Raw genomic sequence first — 16,761 nt, 5'->3', positions numbered from 1 at the left:
CAGAATGGACAACACACTCAAAATAAAGTGGTATAGGAAACCCATAGCCTCCGGACGAATACTCAACTTCAATTCAAACCACCCAAAGAGTATGATAATCAATACAGCACTAGGCTGTATGAATAGAATGATGAAAATATCGGACACAATATACCACAAAGAAATTGAACATGAAATCAAAAAACTCTTGACCAAAAATGACTTCCCCCCAAATATAATCAAAACATTATTAAAAAGACGACAAATCGAAAGAAAAAAGCCAACAGAACCTGCTAAAATATACAAATCACTAATATATGTACCACGACTATCAGAACGCCTCACAAACTCAGACTGTTATAACAAACAAGATATAAAAGTAGCACACAAACCGACGAATACATTACAAAAATTCTTCAACAAGATAAAGTCGAAAATCCCGATGATCGACAAAAGCAACGTCGTTTACCAAATACCATGTGGCGGGGAAAACAACAACAAGTGCAATAGTGTCTACATAGGTACAACAAAATCGAAGCTAAAAACAAGGATTAGTCAACATAAATCGGACTTCAAACTAAGACATCAAAATGATATACAGAAAACAGCACTTATGACCCATTGTATAAAAAGCAACCACACACCAAATTTTGATGAAACAACAATCTTACAACAAGAACAACACTATAACAAGCGACACACATTGGAAATGCTACACATAATTAACACACCAACCAACAAACGACTAAACTACAAGACAGACACAGAAAATTGCGCTCACTTGTACAGACACCTCTTAAACAGCCAAACAACCTCAGTAACAATCTCCACGTCAAAAAGCGCAGACGTGTAAAATAATGTATGTAAAATGTTCGAAATAATGTTTAATTTATTGTATTATAATTGTTAATTGTTTTTTGTATCTTGGTGTTAGTGCCCTGAAGACGGTTTGCCGATGTGCAACCGAAATATATCGGAAGAAAATTAAAATAAAATTGTTTTCATTGTTTGTTTTAACAAACACGGACCTCGAGCCAGCCAACAAATAAATATTGAAATATGGAAAGGTCGCCAGAGCCATCAATAATTAACTTCTTTTTGACAAAACTTGCTTTTTTCGACGTTAATAGTTAACCCGGCATCCTTTATTTTGCAAGCCAATGCAGTTCACACGGCCAGATGACGGTTGTAACACTTCGTTTCTCAAATAATCAGGAATTATTCTATCCATCAATTCGGGTGTTAGACATCCCAAATAGCATCACCATATATTGGTAAAGAGGTCTATCTGGTACTGTAAATGCTGTTTTGTCACTAGAACTAGGCTATAAGGGTATTTGAAAATAGGCAAATAAGTAGAGACTTTTAATATAATCGGGTTTGAGAAGACGACTAAGAATTTCATTTATTTGTGGATAAGCAGCCTTTCGAGAAACCTCGTTAACTTTTCTACAATCGATATAGAGACGAACCTTGTCTGGCTTACAAACGAGCACCACTGAAGTATACCAAGAACTCTCAGATTAATCAATAACGCCAATGGAAAGTTCTTCTAACATAAGTTTCTTAATCATGAGCAATACCGAATAGTAGCGTTGTTTGATAGAAATTGGAGGAGGTCCTTAACTTCGCGTTCCTCTAGGCGTTTGTGTTTTGCGAACAGGAAAAATATTTTTCTTGCCCACTTTAGTGTTATAGCACACACGATGGAATGTGTGCGCAAAACTGGTAGCTACCAATTGCGTAGAAAACTCAATCGTTGGAAGGTAACTGTTCTTTTTTAAGCGAAGCAGAAGCTAGGTTTTCGCAATAAAAATATAAAATCGATAAATAGAACGAAAATAAAAAACAATATTCCATAAAAATCTAGTCGTTTTCATAAAAGATAACTATTTGCATCAGCTTTATAGCCGATCAACTTGTCTAAAGAAAAAAGTATGGGAATGAGAAAACTCAAATTTAATAATTAAGCGGGAAGTATCAGCTCTACACCAAGCGCACTTGACTGCTGCAATTACTAATATCTTCTTTCCTTTCTCAACAAAAGGCAATGGTTAGATTGAGATCCGGTTTACAATTATATTATGTGACCAAGTAGGAGATCAAAAAGGCATATGCACAAATTCAGTAAGGAGGAAAGGCATAGCCGTTGCCTAGGTAACGACTTAATGAGGAAGTGGCGCGTACTCCATAGGTAAACAGAAGGATATATTTGGTCAGTGTAGAAGTATGCGGGATGGCCGCAACACATTAAGAAACAATCATACATGGAATAAAATGGGTTTGTAAATGTAGATCGCGAACTTAAGTATAACCAATTTAAGTTAAAACGCATCCAGTTAATCTTAACAAAACACAGTTGTTGTTTGCTATAATAAGTCTTGGCAGTTACGCCAATTAAAAGATGTAGCTGATCCAAAAAGAATTTACTGCAAATAACAGAACAATGGGTAGTGACGAAATCAATCAAACTGTGTCTTGTTAGGTATTGTTGTCAAATGAAAAGAGTTATCAGATGGGGCCAGTCAGAATGGCTGCTTCCTGGAACTAAGTTGGGCGCCAAATATAATTATAATATATAATATTGTAACATACAACCTACACTAATCGGCATAAATATTTTAACGAAACCTTTTTCTGACTATTAAGCCTAGCTTAGCTTAGTATCGTTAATAACGGTCTATTTTTAGCTTTATGCATGGCAAATTTTATATTATTTACCTTTTGCATTCTCTTTCTGCTGATAAGAATATACGGGGACACAAATTTTTGCGAGACATAAGTATTTTGACAGAATCTTTGTGTAAATTTGTTTGAGCCTTAGTGCACGTTAAGCCCAAACAACTTTTGTATTTAAGTTTAATTGATATTAAACGTTTATAAACATTAAAAATTGATTTAAATGTGTTATTATAAGGGTCTGTCTGTCCGTCTGTCCGTACGTATGAACGCAAGGATCGCAGAACCTTTAAGAGCTAGAGACTTGAAATTTTAGATGCAGGTGCTCCTAGTGCCCGCACAGATCGAGTTTGTTTCTGATAATCGATAACTTACTCCGTTACCAAGCAATCGATCAAAATCGATATCGATATCCTGTTTTTTGGGCAATTTTGGTAAATAATAACAGCTAGAGTCACCAAACTTGACATAAAGCTTCTAAAATAGAATATATATATGCATTTGATGTTGGAAGAAGAGGGTTCAGGGTATCCCCTAGTCGGGAGCTCCCGAATAGAACCTCTTACTTGTTTAATGTGTAAAGTTAAAGAAACGAGCGCGTAACGCAAGCTACATGTGGTGTTTTGTAGAAGAAGTTTCGTGGAATCTCCTGGTCGGACACTCCTGACTACAGCACTGTAAGCACAGCTTATTTAGGAAAAAATAAATCATGTCTCATTCCTAAAATCGCCGAGTTCGATATTCAGTCGTAGGGCTTAAAAATATTATGGAGGATATAGATATGGTGGGATACCTTTGCGTTAAAGAAACAGAGACACGACGTTGCTCAGCTAAATTAAACATTTGATACCTTATGCCCGCCTCCTTTCTGTTTACAGTGTTCTGGTACGGGCAAGTTGCTTTGCATGTGTTTGCTTACTTCACAGACTTCCGGATTGCGACTTTAAAAGTGAGTCAATAGGTAAATGTACTAATTATTAAGTAAAATTGTTACCTGGTATGGGGTATTAACACTTCTTTGGCATTAACCCCACTCGCGCATGAAGATAGAGGTATAACTGTTATATCAACTTTATCGGGCGTAAGCGCAGTAGGATCTTGTAGGGCATTTGTAGTTGATTCATCGCATGGACACACGGAACTGTCCGCTTCTGCTAACAAGATATCTACGGAAGTCTCTAAGTGGGCAAACCTCGACTTAGGTGATTTCCTGCATTGTTAGAAAAAAAAACAATTGTTAAAAAAAAAAAAAAACAATTATATCGCCAGTACTATAATAAACGTTCTCGATTATGCATGACTCTTCCCTAAGTTAAACGTTTATCTAAAAATCCGAATCTCAAATAAAAGGTCCTGGGAAAACGGCTAACGATAACGGAAGCCGAGAGTGGTAAATCCAAAACTGGGCGGTTGCAAAAATCCCTGCAACTATGCAATGTTTGATCCTTAAATGTGTGTTATACATGTACAATTTATTGATCGCATGGCTACCAAAAAGTTTTCTTACAGTCCTTTTCCAAATATTGTTCCTTAATTATGGGCATATTTTTCTAAGATTTCGTCAAAGTGTAAACTTACGCCACATAATATAACTAGAAGCATTAAACCGCATTGCCAAGGTCACATCATTTACTTTTATATCCTTAACTAATGATCTGATCTTTATTAATGGCGTCCCTGCCTGTATGGGTGCGTCGTATAGCGTATGCGTCCCCGGCGACGGTATATACGAGTGGCTGTTTAGTCGTTGCGTCACGTGGCTTAGCGTTCTTTGAGCATATGTTTGAGCTCGTGATTATTCATTCGATGCACGTCCTTAATGAGCGCTTAGCTTATTGTATGTGCGCTCTGGGCGTCTGGATATTCGTGTGGCTGTGTGTCTGTGTGTCTGTTTTTGTCACTGTCGCTTCTGTCAGCGATGTGATGTGCCCACTTGACCATAAATCAGGCTAAGGGGATCCCCTCTCTCTAGGTTAACCTATCTTGGTTACTATCACACCTAATACCTAAGGAAAGCGCCAAGAACACAACATTTTTTATATTTTAGCTGATAATTAAAAAGAGGTGGAATTCAATAAAGCACATTCATAGAAAGAGAAGTGCTCGCATCTTACCTGTATGGAATCTCACATAGGTTGTCTTGGGAGTGAGAGTGTGGGACTTGGGAGCCAGTATTTGTATTGCCAGCAATGGCGCCTAGCTCAAGTGCCGAGCTAGTAAGGCTACGATCACTACCCCGACGTAACGGGGTACCACCAGAAGGTGGTACATGGGTAATGGAACCGCTAGCTGTGACGGCGTTATTTGTAACCTTAGTCATTTCGCCTTGATTTGGTTGACATGAAAGAGCAGCAGTCATCTTTTTCTTGGCTCCACTTACAGCGCCAAAATAAAAGAATCGTTTTTTGTGCGAAGGCTGGATACCACTGTCAACAAGACGTTTGTAGTGCTCGGAACGGACAAAGCGTGGATAACAATCCTTTTTCAGCAGCAGCATATATATATGCTCCGATGCCGAGTCAAAAGTGAAACGCGAAGGATTTTTAAGACCACGAAGAACACTTTCCATGGTTTTGCCATCGATGTTGATTTCGCACGGCGCTCCTGGCTTAAGGAACTCTCTGTAAATTACAAATCCAGTGAGAGTACGGTACAATTAATCATTAAAATTATTTTCTTACTCATATATCTCGTTAACCTTGCGCTCCACTTGAGAGTGTGCGGAGCGGCGGAGACGATTCACTGCAATCCAGAAACGTATATTTTCGTGAGAATACTCTTTTTCCAGAAAAGTTGTAAACTCTTGCAGTCCCGTGGGATCAGAGATGAGCTCCTCTATGGAAATGGCCCAGCGTTTCACGCGCTTTTCAGTGGGTATATCTACATAGGTGCTGTTTAACTGCCAGAAGGCAATATCCTCAGTAACCCAAGGGTTTGAGGGCAGCGCTGGTTGTAGAAAGAAATCGTACTCATTAAACGTCTCCGAGTAGGAAACAAGAGATTGACAGGCTTGTGACATTTTCATGCGTGTTCGATTTAAAGTCTTTATCAGAAATTCCACCTCACGTTGTATATCATCTGGAGTCTTTCTTTTACTAGGTTTCTGGCCCTGGCGATCCCGCGACGGCACCGGACAAGGCTCGAGAGGCGTAAACAGGCCGGGTGGTGGACGGTGAACGCGCCAATAAGCGCGCTCCTGAGAGTCGCCAACAATCTTGTCGCCTTTTTTACGCTCCTTGGCAAGTCGAACCTGCTCCTCGGCTTGCATAGAAATAAAGTCCCACTTGCCTTTCAGGTTCTTATGAAGTGAAGCGAAAGCCTCTGCCTCATAGTCCTCTAGTGCATGGCGCTGCTTGTTGCGAAGTGACCGCTTTGTTAAATAAATGGCATACTCGACATTGTCCGGTACCTTGTGTTGCCAGGGCCAGTAGTAAGGTGTTTGGAAGCGATAAAGTGACGAGTCATCTTTTACTGTGAGAGTCTTGGAGTCGTTGACAGGGAAAAAGTAGCCATGCAGACACAGTTGATTGGCAATATTCAGTGCTTCTGACTCCTCTATCTGAAGATGGTCCATTAGCCACTCAATAAGATCGTACCCTGTGTGGTAATGAATGTGTTATATCGAAATTTTCAAGTTTTTTCACACTTAATTATGAATCTTACTTACCCATGAACGCATATGGAATGGATGTAAGGAACATCTTCTGTTGACGCACTGGCACACCATGTTCCTGGTCTTGCATCTCTCGCACCAGGACTTCCATCTGAAAAGTCAGGATTACGAAATATCAAATATTACGAAATTCGGGATAAAATTTAATCAAATAAGATTGAGGCTAACAGTTCTATATATTTTCAATATTCTACTAAATGTAGTTTTTAGGACAGATCGTATTTTCTTGAATCGACGGGACTTTGATAAATAATATCCGGGGAGTGAAAAACTATCGGATGCATATATTTATAAGCATGATCTCTTATCCAAGCTCGCTCAACTTTTAAGAAACTTTTTACTGCTCCATTTTTGTATACCCTTAAGCCATTAAAAATGCGTAAAAAGGATAGAATGATTGTGTGCGAATGTTTGCAACGAAGGTCCTCCTGGCGTTCCTTTTTATATCCTGAACTCATCTTCGACCCCATAAAGTATATATATTCTTGATCAGCATCAAGAGGCTAGTCGATCTAGCCATGTCTGTCCGTCCGTGCGTCTGTCCGTCTGTCAGTCCTTCCATCCGTTCATCCGTCTATATGTATGAGCGCAAACATATCAGAAGCTATAAGAGCTAGAGAGTTGAAATTTTAGCTGTAAGCCCTCCTAGTACCTGCGCAGATCGAATTTGTTTCCGATAATCGATAACGTACTTGGATAGGGACTAAGCAAATCGATAAAAATCGATATCGACATTCTTGTTTAAGCAAATTGGGTAAATATTGAGAGCTAGAGTCACCAAACTTGACATGTAGCTTCTAGAATATTATATATATAAATCAAGTATCTTTCATTTTATATCTATTGGCACCTTCCCACTAACACCACAGAGATATAAATCAAGTTAATAACCGAACTTATATTGCCCACCAATTTAAGGCACAATTTGAATGCAATTGAATTTTTGAGAATACACAAATACTCTATAGTACAATAAAATATACTGTAGAAAATTTCATTAAGATCGGATAAGAACAACCGAAAGTTAAGTTTTACTGCGCAATTGGATGGGGCGCAAATTCCAAGAATTTCTGTATACATGTAAGTTATTTAGGTGTAGTAGCAGGTAGCCGTGGGGATCCCGCGTAGCTGCTGATTGTGAATTCCAGGTCCAGCGTCGCTTCCGTGAGGAAGTCGATCCAAGGTGAACACTGATACGATTTTTATGATGATTACGTTGGAGGACTTGACTTCGTCCCCTTTGGTGATTATTGCCCTTGTGGTGCAATAATGTGATCAATAAGAACAAATGTTACGGTTATGAGCCGGAGTACGAAATAGACAACTTGTGTCTTCTTTATTAAAAAGCGAACTAAAGCTAAAGACAAATGCAAAACATAATTCTACTTAGCAAGGACCACAGTCGGCATGCCGACTCAGCATTCTCAGCGTCGCAGCACACCAGCAAAGAAGTGTCATGCGATCGCTGCTGATTGTTGCCAGTGCAGAGCACTGAACTCACAATTTGGCGTGTCAGCATCATTCATGTGTTGTTGCTTGGTTGCTATAGTATTTATGTGTTAACTTGTACACACACGCATTCATGCGCGTCTGCTTCGATTCTATCAACAGCATTGCAATTGCGATTGTTTTCTGTGCTGCTATTTTAATGCGTTTTTTTCTCAATAATACTTAATAATTGGTGTGGCTGTTGAGTAGAGGCATAGTAAGTGGTGCGGTCTGTCGCGGGCTCGAGCCCTATCGGGGAAACAGTTTTTATACCATGAACCCATTGAAAATGGGTAATATGGGTATATTGTATTTGTGCAAAATTCAAATGTATGTAACAGATGTAGATGTAGGTGCTCCTAGTGCCCGCGCAGATCGAGTTGGTTTCTGATAATCGATAACTTACTCCGTTTCCAAGCAATCGATAAAAATCGATATCGATATCCTGTCTTTTGGGCAATTTCGGTAAATAATAGGAGCTAGAGTCACCAAACTTGACATATAGCTTCTAAAATAGAATATATGTAAATATATATATATATTTGATCTTGGAAGAAGAGGGTTCAGGGTATCCTCTAGTCGGGAGCTCCCGACTAGAACCTCTTACTTGTTTTTTTTTTTGGCTTGTGTGGCTGTTGAGTAGAGTCGTCAGCAAGTAATGCGGTCAGTTGCGAGTTTGAGCCCTGCCAAGGGAACTTGTTTTTTTGAATTAATCTTTATTACTTTAAACGAGCGCGTTGCGCGAACTGCATTCGATGTTGGAATAAGAGGGTTCAGGGTATTCCCTAGTCGGGAGCTCCCGATCAGAACATCTTGTTCTTATTTGCTTTTCATAAATTATTTTCTATGTAAGAACGAATCTTTGCAAAGTCATCGGTTTAAGTAAGTGGTATGACACTCTCACTAAATAAATATACATTTTTCAGCAGGTTATAGTTATGGCCATAGGTGATGATATATTAAACAAGGACTACAAAAAAGGGATATAATCCAATCGATTGGTGAACCGAATTTCTTTAAGTACAATTTATTTTACGGAATATTTAGAAATCAAGGTAGCAAATTCATGGCGTTCAAAATAAGTCCCATTGTCAATGATAATTATTTTTGGAACAGCGAAAGAGAAAACTATTTTAATCAGGTATGCAGTCGCTACACCCGAATTAAACCTATTTATTGACTTGAAAAAGGTAAATGTAGAGAAGTGATATAGAACGATAATAATATAATAAATATATGTTTCCTTCTTAGTGCGGGGGAAATGTCCAATAAAATCAAGAATTAAACTTTGGGATGGCCTCTAACTCGTAACTTGACTTCTCATAGGAGGTTTAAGAATATAGGTAGGATGTTTAGAAGTTTGACATAGTTTGCAATTGCTCATGGAATTTTGCACATCTGTGACCATTTTTTCCCATTAAAAACTACGTCGAATGCGCTCTAAATATCTCGCAGGGCGCCGATGACGGCGGATCGGGACACGAGCTGATCACGGCTTTACGCAACTCTTCAGGAGCAAAGCACTTCCAGTAGTCATCAGCATTTTTAAATTGCTTGGAAAACAACTACTGTGAGAGATGTTGTCATCGGCTACCTGAAAGTCTGGTCAAATAGATAACCCGAGATTTTTTTAAGGCTCGAATACTTTGGTGATTGAATGCCCTCGGATTGTTATCAAATTCGGCGATTTTATCTACTACTTCAAATCAGCGTAAAATAGCGTCGGGTAATACATATTCTTTTCCCTTTCGATGCCTCATTACAAACTGACTGACTCTGACTGATTCAACAACCAACGAAGGCTTGTATGGTAAGTTACTGCTTTAATCGAATGTCCCTTAATATAAAAACGATATATTATGATAGCAGTGACTGTATAGTTAGGTTGAGTTTTTTTTAGCTTTTTCGTCATATCCCGATTCATCGGATTGTGCTAAAAGCCCACCTGCGCCATAAAGAGATGCGTTAAATTTTACGATGAATGGTTTGCTAATATAAGGACATATTTCGAATGGTGCTCAGCAGAGTTGAGATATTATTTCCTCCAATGCAATTTGGGAATTCCCATTCCACTTATATGGCTTATTGACTTGAAGTTGTGAGAATTAAGCAAGTAAGAGGTTCTAGTCGGAAGCTCCCGACTAGGGAATACCCTGAAACCTCTTATTCCTAAACCAAATGCTACATCTTATTGTGCCATAAAATATTTTGGTATTCTTGAAAAGTCAATTACATTTAAATTGGTGGGCAATACAAATTGGATTATTAACTTGTTTTATAGCTCTGCGGTGGTAGCGGGGAGATGGCGATAGCTATAAATGATGTTCAGTTCTTAATAAACATAAAAGATATCGGGATTTTAATTTCACTTTTGATTTGACTGCATAACTGAACTAAGCGAATAGTTCATGACCGACTAAATAGCTGAGCAGAGTTCATCGTTCATGACTGACTGAATAGCTGAACGAGTGAACTAAATGACCGATTTAGAAAATGAACGAGTGAACTTATTCAGCAAATTTAACTAGAAATCCCCACTCTAATATTCTATTCTAGAAGCTACATGTCAAGTTTGGTGACTCTAGCTCTTATTATTTAAATAATTTGCTCAAAGCACGGGATTTCAATATCGATTTTTATCGATTACTTGGAAACGCGAAAAGTTATCGAATATCGGAAACAAACTCGATCTTCGCGGGCACTAGGAGGACCTTCAGCTACCATTTTTAGCTGGTAAAGGTTCAGATATCCTTGCGTTCATACATACGGACAGACGGACGGACGGACAGACAGACGGACATGACTAGATCGACTCGGCTGTTGATGCTGATCAACAATATATATACTTTATGGGGTCGGATATAACTCCTTCTGCCTGGTACATACATTTGAACAAGTACGTTATACCCTTTTTACCCATTTTTAATAGGTTCAGGGTATAAATATGCTAGTTGGATACTGAACAGTAAGTCATTTGTGCCACGTAGTCATCCCCAAAGTTCTTCTCAGCTGCTTCTGAGTTTTAGGGACCAGAAATTCGGCAACAGCTCGAATTTTATCAGGATGAATGTGCAATGTGCCTTCTAGTCTACCTTTTTGAGGCAGAATTGAATTTCTCGATGTTTATAGTTAATTCTGCTTTACGATTTGTGTGGCAACCTTAGCAAGGTGCAACAAATGTTCCTCCAACTCCTTTGATTGTGCAAACAGATCATCAAGATACACTAAGACATGTGACTTTCGCTGATATGGAATAACTTTGTCCATAAAACTCATCATTTGGGGGCATTTTTTAATCCAAATGGATTAAATCATCATTTGGAAGCCATCGTTCCCATGGCCAAATCACGGCGAGGAGATTTGGGTAGCGGAGTTGTCGTGAGGCCACGGCCAGGTAGAGTAGTTGGCGCGAGGCCACGGCCCGCTAGAGTAGTTGGTACGAGGCCACGGCCCGGTAGTGTAGGTGTGCAGAAATAGAGCTAGGCTTGGTCTGGTCAGGATACTTCCTTTTTAAAGGGGTATTCTTAGTCGAGTATACCCTAGAGCGGAGAACAAGAGAATGAGGATATGATATATGTGTGAAATATAAAACTAGAGGATTAAGTAGTCCAGTATAACCCAGCGAACATTTTTATACCCTGTGTTAGGCAGAGGCAGAAAAATGAACACGTGCTGAATTTTAGTGAAAATGATTGCAAAAATCTAGCACGCAAAGCAAAGAGACGAAAACATAACGGTCGGTCGTAAAAGTACAGCGCGCGCGCGCCAGACGGGCGACGTCGAGATCACGCTCGCACACGTGTGCCCAAACGCGCAGTGCAGTCGACGTCGGCGTTAAGGCGTCGGCCGTTAAGGCGTCGTGGCAGCGGCTGTACAGTGGGACGAATTCAACTCACGCGCGTTGAAAAGTTGAATTCGTCAGTACAGTTGTCGGAGCAGTGAGGATGGTCGCACTTTAAGATTGCAGGCGAACGAAGTGAACAATAAGAACAGAACAAGCGCCAAACGAATCAAACGAATGCGGGTTAAAGTGTCAAGAACGTCGAGAGAATTACTTTTTTTTTATTTCGTGAAGTGGCTAAAGATAAATAAAAATAAGTGGATAAAAATACAATTTTTTATAAATAAAATTATTTAAACAAAAATAAATAAAAGTAATTAAACAAACAGTTAAGTACACAAGAATAAACCAAGATATAAAGGCAAAATAAAGAGAAAACTAAAAGGAACAGAAGTGGCTGACTAAGATCGGCGTAAAAGTGACGAAGACACCAACTGATCAAAAAAAGGAGAGAAATAATAAAGGGACCGACGGAACCCCTAAAACGGGAAGAGAAGGAAACAGCGACGTCGGCTACCAAGGAAGTATACAATAAAGGATGGAGGCAGGTGAGTGCCAAAACCCGGGGGTAGGCGTCCGCTGGATTCACCAGCGATGCAAAGAGGAGTTAGTGGCGATCGCCCAGGAGTTTGGGCTGGAAAAGGACGGGCGCGTGGAGGAGCTACGTAAGCGGCTGTCCACCTACGTGCAGGCGGTCATTCGACTGAGATTTGGGCTCGGCTTGCCGAGCTGGAATCTCAGTACGCTAAAACTCTTGAGCCGCCATCATGGGGCGTCCCACCCGACGTTGGCGGGCGGCCACGTCAAAAGTCGGAGCCTGACCTCAGAAGCTCCCAACTGTACGGGCGTTTCAGGCGCCCACCCCGAGCTTGTCCGTCTCGGGCGTAGAGGCAGTTCCTGCTCTCGGGGGGAATGCAGAACGCCGAGCAACTGCGGTCAACGCAGAGGTAGGGCGGTCCCCTGTTGAATTGGGTGGTGATCCCTACCACACTAGATAATACCGTCACCCGGAGGCGAGGCTACTTCCCAATGTCCCGGAGCAAGTTCGAAAGTGGGGTATGAGGTATGATGGCCGCTCCGCCCCCTTGGGTTCTTAGAGGACCTCGAGGAGCGCGCCATCACCTTTGGTATTGCCCTCGACCGCATGCCCAGGGCAATGAGCGAAGTTCTGCGATAGGGCTGCTCGTTGGTTTCTGAGCAGTGGGCTAAGGGATGTGCCGTGGGCCGTGTTTAGGAGGGGTTTGCTGGAGCTTTTCTTACCCCCTCGTTACTTCGAGAGGCTTAAGGACGAGATCCGATCCCGGAGGCAGCGCGTAGGCGAAGAGTTCAACGAATATTTAATAGAGCTGAGGGCTTTTATGCATCACGCTAGATAGGAGCCGGCACAAGAGCTGCACCGGATCTACGAGAACGCCGCTCCGGAATACAGGCTTTATGTGCGACGGCAAGACTTTTCTACTCTATCCCAGCTAACTCAACTGGCCGTAGAATACGAGATCGTCGTGAGGCAGAGGGCGGAGTACTCAGGCAGCCAACCCTTGGGTCAGGGTGTCTCTAGTTCAAATAGTGCAGAGTGGGCGAGGACGGCGCAGTCCTCGGGACATCTCAATCCGTTCCGGTCTGCTCTCAGCGGATCCGGGACGACCGTTGTGGACAATAGGGTCTCCGCCCCACCCGCTGCAACTCAGGCAGAGGTGGTCCATCGGATGATGAGCCAAGAGGCCGGGAACGGATATAATCCGCGACGCGCGTGTTGTAGGTGCGCACAGGAGGGGCACTTCGCCAGGGAATGTCCCAACGCCCCTGTCTTATTTTGTTGGGTATGTGGAAGCCGGGGCCGAAGAAGTCGGGAGTGTTGCCGCCGCGCGGAGGCGCGAAACGGGCAACGGCGTCACCCGGACCAGAATCGGGTCGGCGCCGATACACACGGAACGAAGTAGTAGAACACTCGCTGAAGGTGGACGGTGGCAGGATCGTCGCTACGGTAGAGATCGGCGGACGAACGATGCCTGCCACGATCGATACTGGAGCCACTCGTAGCTTCATGAGCGAAGATTGCGAACGCAAGGGGAAGAGCGGAGGAAATACAGGCACGCATCCGCCTGGCGGATGGGTCCACCATAGATGGGATGGGTCCATCATGCCCTCAATGTTGGACCACGTAATCCTGAGTATGGATTTCTTGGGTGCAATGGGCACTACAATACGCTGCGGCGAGGCAGAACTGGTCCTAGAAGCAGTGACGACACCGTGCGTGAGGCCAGGAACGAGCGAGGAGTCGGAGAAAGGACTCCCTGGTAATGGAAGGGGAGCACCTGCTCGGCTACAGAGAGAGTCGGGAAGAGGCCTCCCAAGTCATGAAAGGGGAGCCCCTGCTCGGCTACAGAGAGAGTCGGGAAAAGGCCTCCCGAGTCATGAAAGGGGAGCACCTGCTCGGCTACAGAGGGAGTCGGAGGAAGGCCTCCCAAGTATTGGAAGGGGAGCACCTGCTCGGCACCCGATGGAAAATGTCAGGAAAAGGAAAGTAAAGTCCGGCTCAAATCGAGAGCCCGAAGAGCCCAAGAGGCGGCGCGTAGAGCTAAAAAGGCAGACTTATGTTGGCTACGGAAGCTGCACGGCGGGAACGTGCCAGGGAAAGGACGGAGTAGGAGCAATGGCCAGAATCCACATGGACACAGGGGGCCAGGAGCGACTGCCAGAATCGAGCGGTCATGGAGTTCCGTCTGGAGTCGAAGTGGTGCCAGAAGGGGGCAAGAACGGCATCGAAGAGGCGGAGTGGCCAGCGGATCTGAATCCAGAACTGAGGGAGTTCCTGGAGTCAGAGCTGGCTCTCTTCGTGGGGCTGCGGGGAGTCTCACACATCGCGGAGCACAGAATCCGGCTGAAGGATGACAAGCCGTTGAAACTGAGATACTATCCCAAGAATCCGGCCATGCAGAGGGTGATCGACGAACAAGTGGATGAGCTAATCCGGGCCAATGCCATCGAGCCGTCGCGTAGTCCGCACAGCGCCCCGATCGTCTTAGCCAAGAAGAAGACTGGCGAGTGGCGTATGTGTATTGACTACCGAAAACTCAACGCGCATTCCATTCCGGACGCTTATCCGGTGCCTCGTATTAACCACATCCTGGAGCGGTTGCGTCACGCCCGGTTCATCTCCACACTGGATTTGAAGCACGGGTACTGGCAGATACCGATGGCAGCCGATAGTCGGGAGTGTACGGCGTTCACAGTCCCTGGAAGAGGTCTTCTCCAATGGCGGGTGATGCCATTTGGTCTACACTCGGCGTGTGCGACCTTTCAGCGAGCATTGGATACAGTAATAGGAACGGAAATGGAGCCCCATGCCTTCACCTACCTAGACGACATCGTGGTAATAGGAGCAACGAAAGAACAGCATGTAGAGAATTTGAGGGAGGTATTCCGCCGACTAAGGGCGGCCAATCTCAGGTTAAATAGGAAAAAATGCAGCTTCTTCCGGGAGAGGTTAGCCTACCTAGGACATGTGATTTGCGGGGAAGGAATACGTACTGATCCGGAGAAAGTGGAGGCGATACGTAGCCTGAGGGGCCCCGACAAATTGCAAAGAACTGCGGCAGTGTCTCGGGATGGCGCAATGGTACAGGCGCTTCGTCCCTAACTTCGCGACGCAAGTACAGCCACTCACAGCGCTCTTAAGGAAGGGGCAGAAATGGGCATGGAAGCAAGAACAGGAGGAGGCATTGCGTCAATTGAAGGATAGCTTGACGAGTGCCCCTGTGTTGGCTTGCCCGGACTTTTCCGCCAAGTTCGACTTGCAGACTGACGCGAGTGAGTATGGCCTCGGCGCAGTGCTGACGCAGACGATTGATGGCCAAGAGCGAGTGAGTACCTGGCAATAGTGTGGTCGATCCGGAAGTTGCGCTGCTACTTAGAAGGGTACCGGTTCGACGTGATAACCGACCATCTAGCACTCAAGTGGCTCAACTCGATCGAGAGTCCGTCCGGAAGAATAGCGCGATGGGCGTTAGAACTGCAACAGTTCCAATTTGACGTCCATTATCGACGAGGGAAGCTCAACGTCGTGGCCGATGCGCTATCGAGGCATCCGGGGCCCCCTGCAAATGGGTCGCGAGGATGCGTGCTAGAATCGCCGAAGAGCCAGCCAAGTTCCCGGATTACACCGAGGAAAACGGACAGCTATATAGGCATTTGGGTCACCGGATAGATGATGAGGACTACATCCCTTGGAAACTATGCGTAGGCAGTGGTCAACGCCAGAGGGTACTGAGGAAATGTCATGATGCTCCCACGGCCGGACACCAAGGTGTCAGGAAAACGGTGTCGAGGTGAGCCCAGCGGTACTACTGGCCGGGTATGTTCCGCGATGCCGCCAGATACGTGAGATGTTGCGAAGACTGTCAAAAACTCAAGAGTGAGCAACTCAAACCGGCTGGTCGCATACTGGCGAGGCAGGTGGCAGAGCCGATGGCGGTACTTTGCGTGGACTTCGTCGGACCCCTTCCACGGTCGAGACACGGAAACACGATGCTACTGGTGTTCCATGACGCTTTCTCGAAGTGGGTGGAATTGGTCCCTCTCAGGAGAGCCACAGCAGCACACCTGCAGACTGCGTTTCGAGAGAGGATTCTAAGTAGGTTCGGGGTACCTAGAAAGTTTGTGTGCGACAACGGGGTACAGTTTACGAGCCGGAGCTTCAAGTCGTTTTTGGGGTCCCTGGGTGTAGAGATCCAGTATACCGCCCCGTACAGTCCGCAAGAGAATCCTACTGAGAGGACCAACAGGACTGTAAATACCATGATAGCGCAATTTATTGAGGGCCACCAGAGTTCATGGGACGAACTCTTGCCCGAGATCTCGCTGGCGGTCAACACGAGCGTGGGAGATTCAACGGGCTCTAGTCCCGCTTTTCTGATGCAGGGCAGGGAACCTCGGTTACCCGCAGCTCTGTACGACCAGGTGACTCCGGGGTCCGTAACTAGTGCGCTCGACCCTAGGACAAAGGCGGATTGGCTTAAAGAAATTTTTGATATCGTCCGCAGCAACCTCCACGCGCGCATCAAAGGACCAGGGCCGGTATTACAACTTGCGAAGACGAGAG

The 16,761-nt window shown here is 44.0% G+C and overlaps 1 protein-coding gene and 1 long non-coding RNA gene across 2 annotated transcripts in view; one reads left to right on the top strand and one right to left on the bottom strand.

The window, feature by feature from the left end:
• Positions 1-16,761, bottom strand: part of LOC115765157 — a 157,032-nt gene that overhangs the window by 106,574 nt on the left and 33,697 nt on the right. Inside the window, exons 2-5 of the mRNA XM_030708570.1 lie at positions 6,326-6,422; positions 5,340-6,255; positions 4,773-5,279; positions 3,653-3,868 (exon numbers count right to left, since the gene is read on the bottom strand). Of these exons, the coding sequence (XP_030564430.1) occupies positions 3,653-3,868; positions 4,773-5,279; positions 5,340-6,255; positions 6,326-6,422 (1,736 nt within the window). The remainder of the gene's footprint in view (positions 1-3,652; positions 3,869-4,772; positions 5,280-5,339; positions 6,256-6,325; positions 6,423-16,761) is intronic.
• LOC115765159 lies at positions 582-969 on the top strand. The gene is made up of 2 exons (XR_004018098.1): positions 582-838; positions 914-969. It is a non-coding gene; the product is annotated as an uncharacterized LOC115765159 (long non-coding RNA).

The sequence above is a fragment of the Drosophila novamexicana genome, unplaced genomic scaffold (genome assembly GCF_003285875.2).
Source record: "Drosophila novamexicana strain 15010-1031.04,08,12 unplaced genomic scaffold, DnovRS2.1 tig00000932-arrow-arrow-pilon, whole genome shotgun sequence".
Lineage (NCBI taxonomy): Eukaryota > Metazoa > Arthropoda > Insecta > Diptera > Drosophilidae > Drosophila > Drosophila novamexicana.
This window is presented reverse-complemented; position numbering and strand designations above follow the sequence as displayed.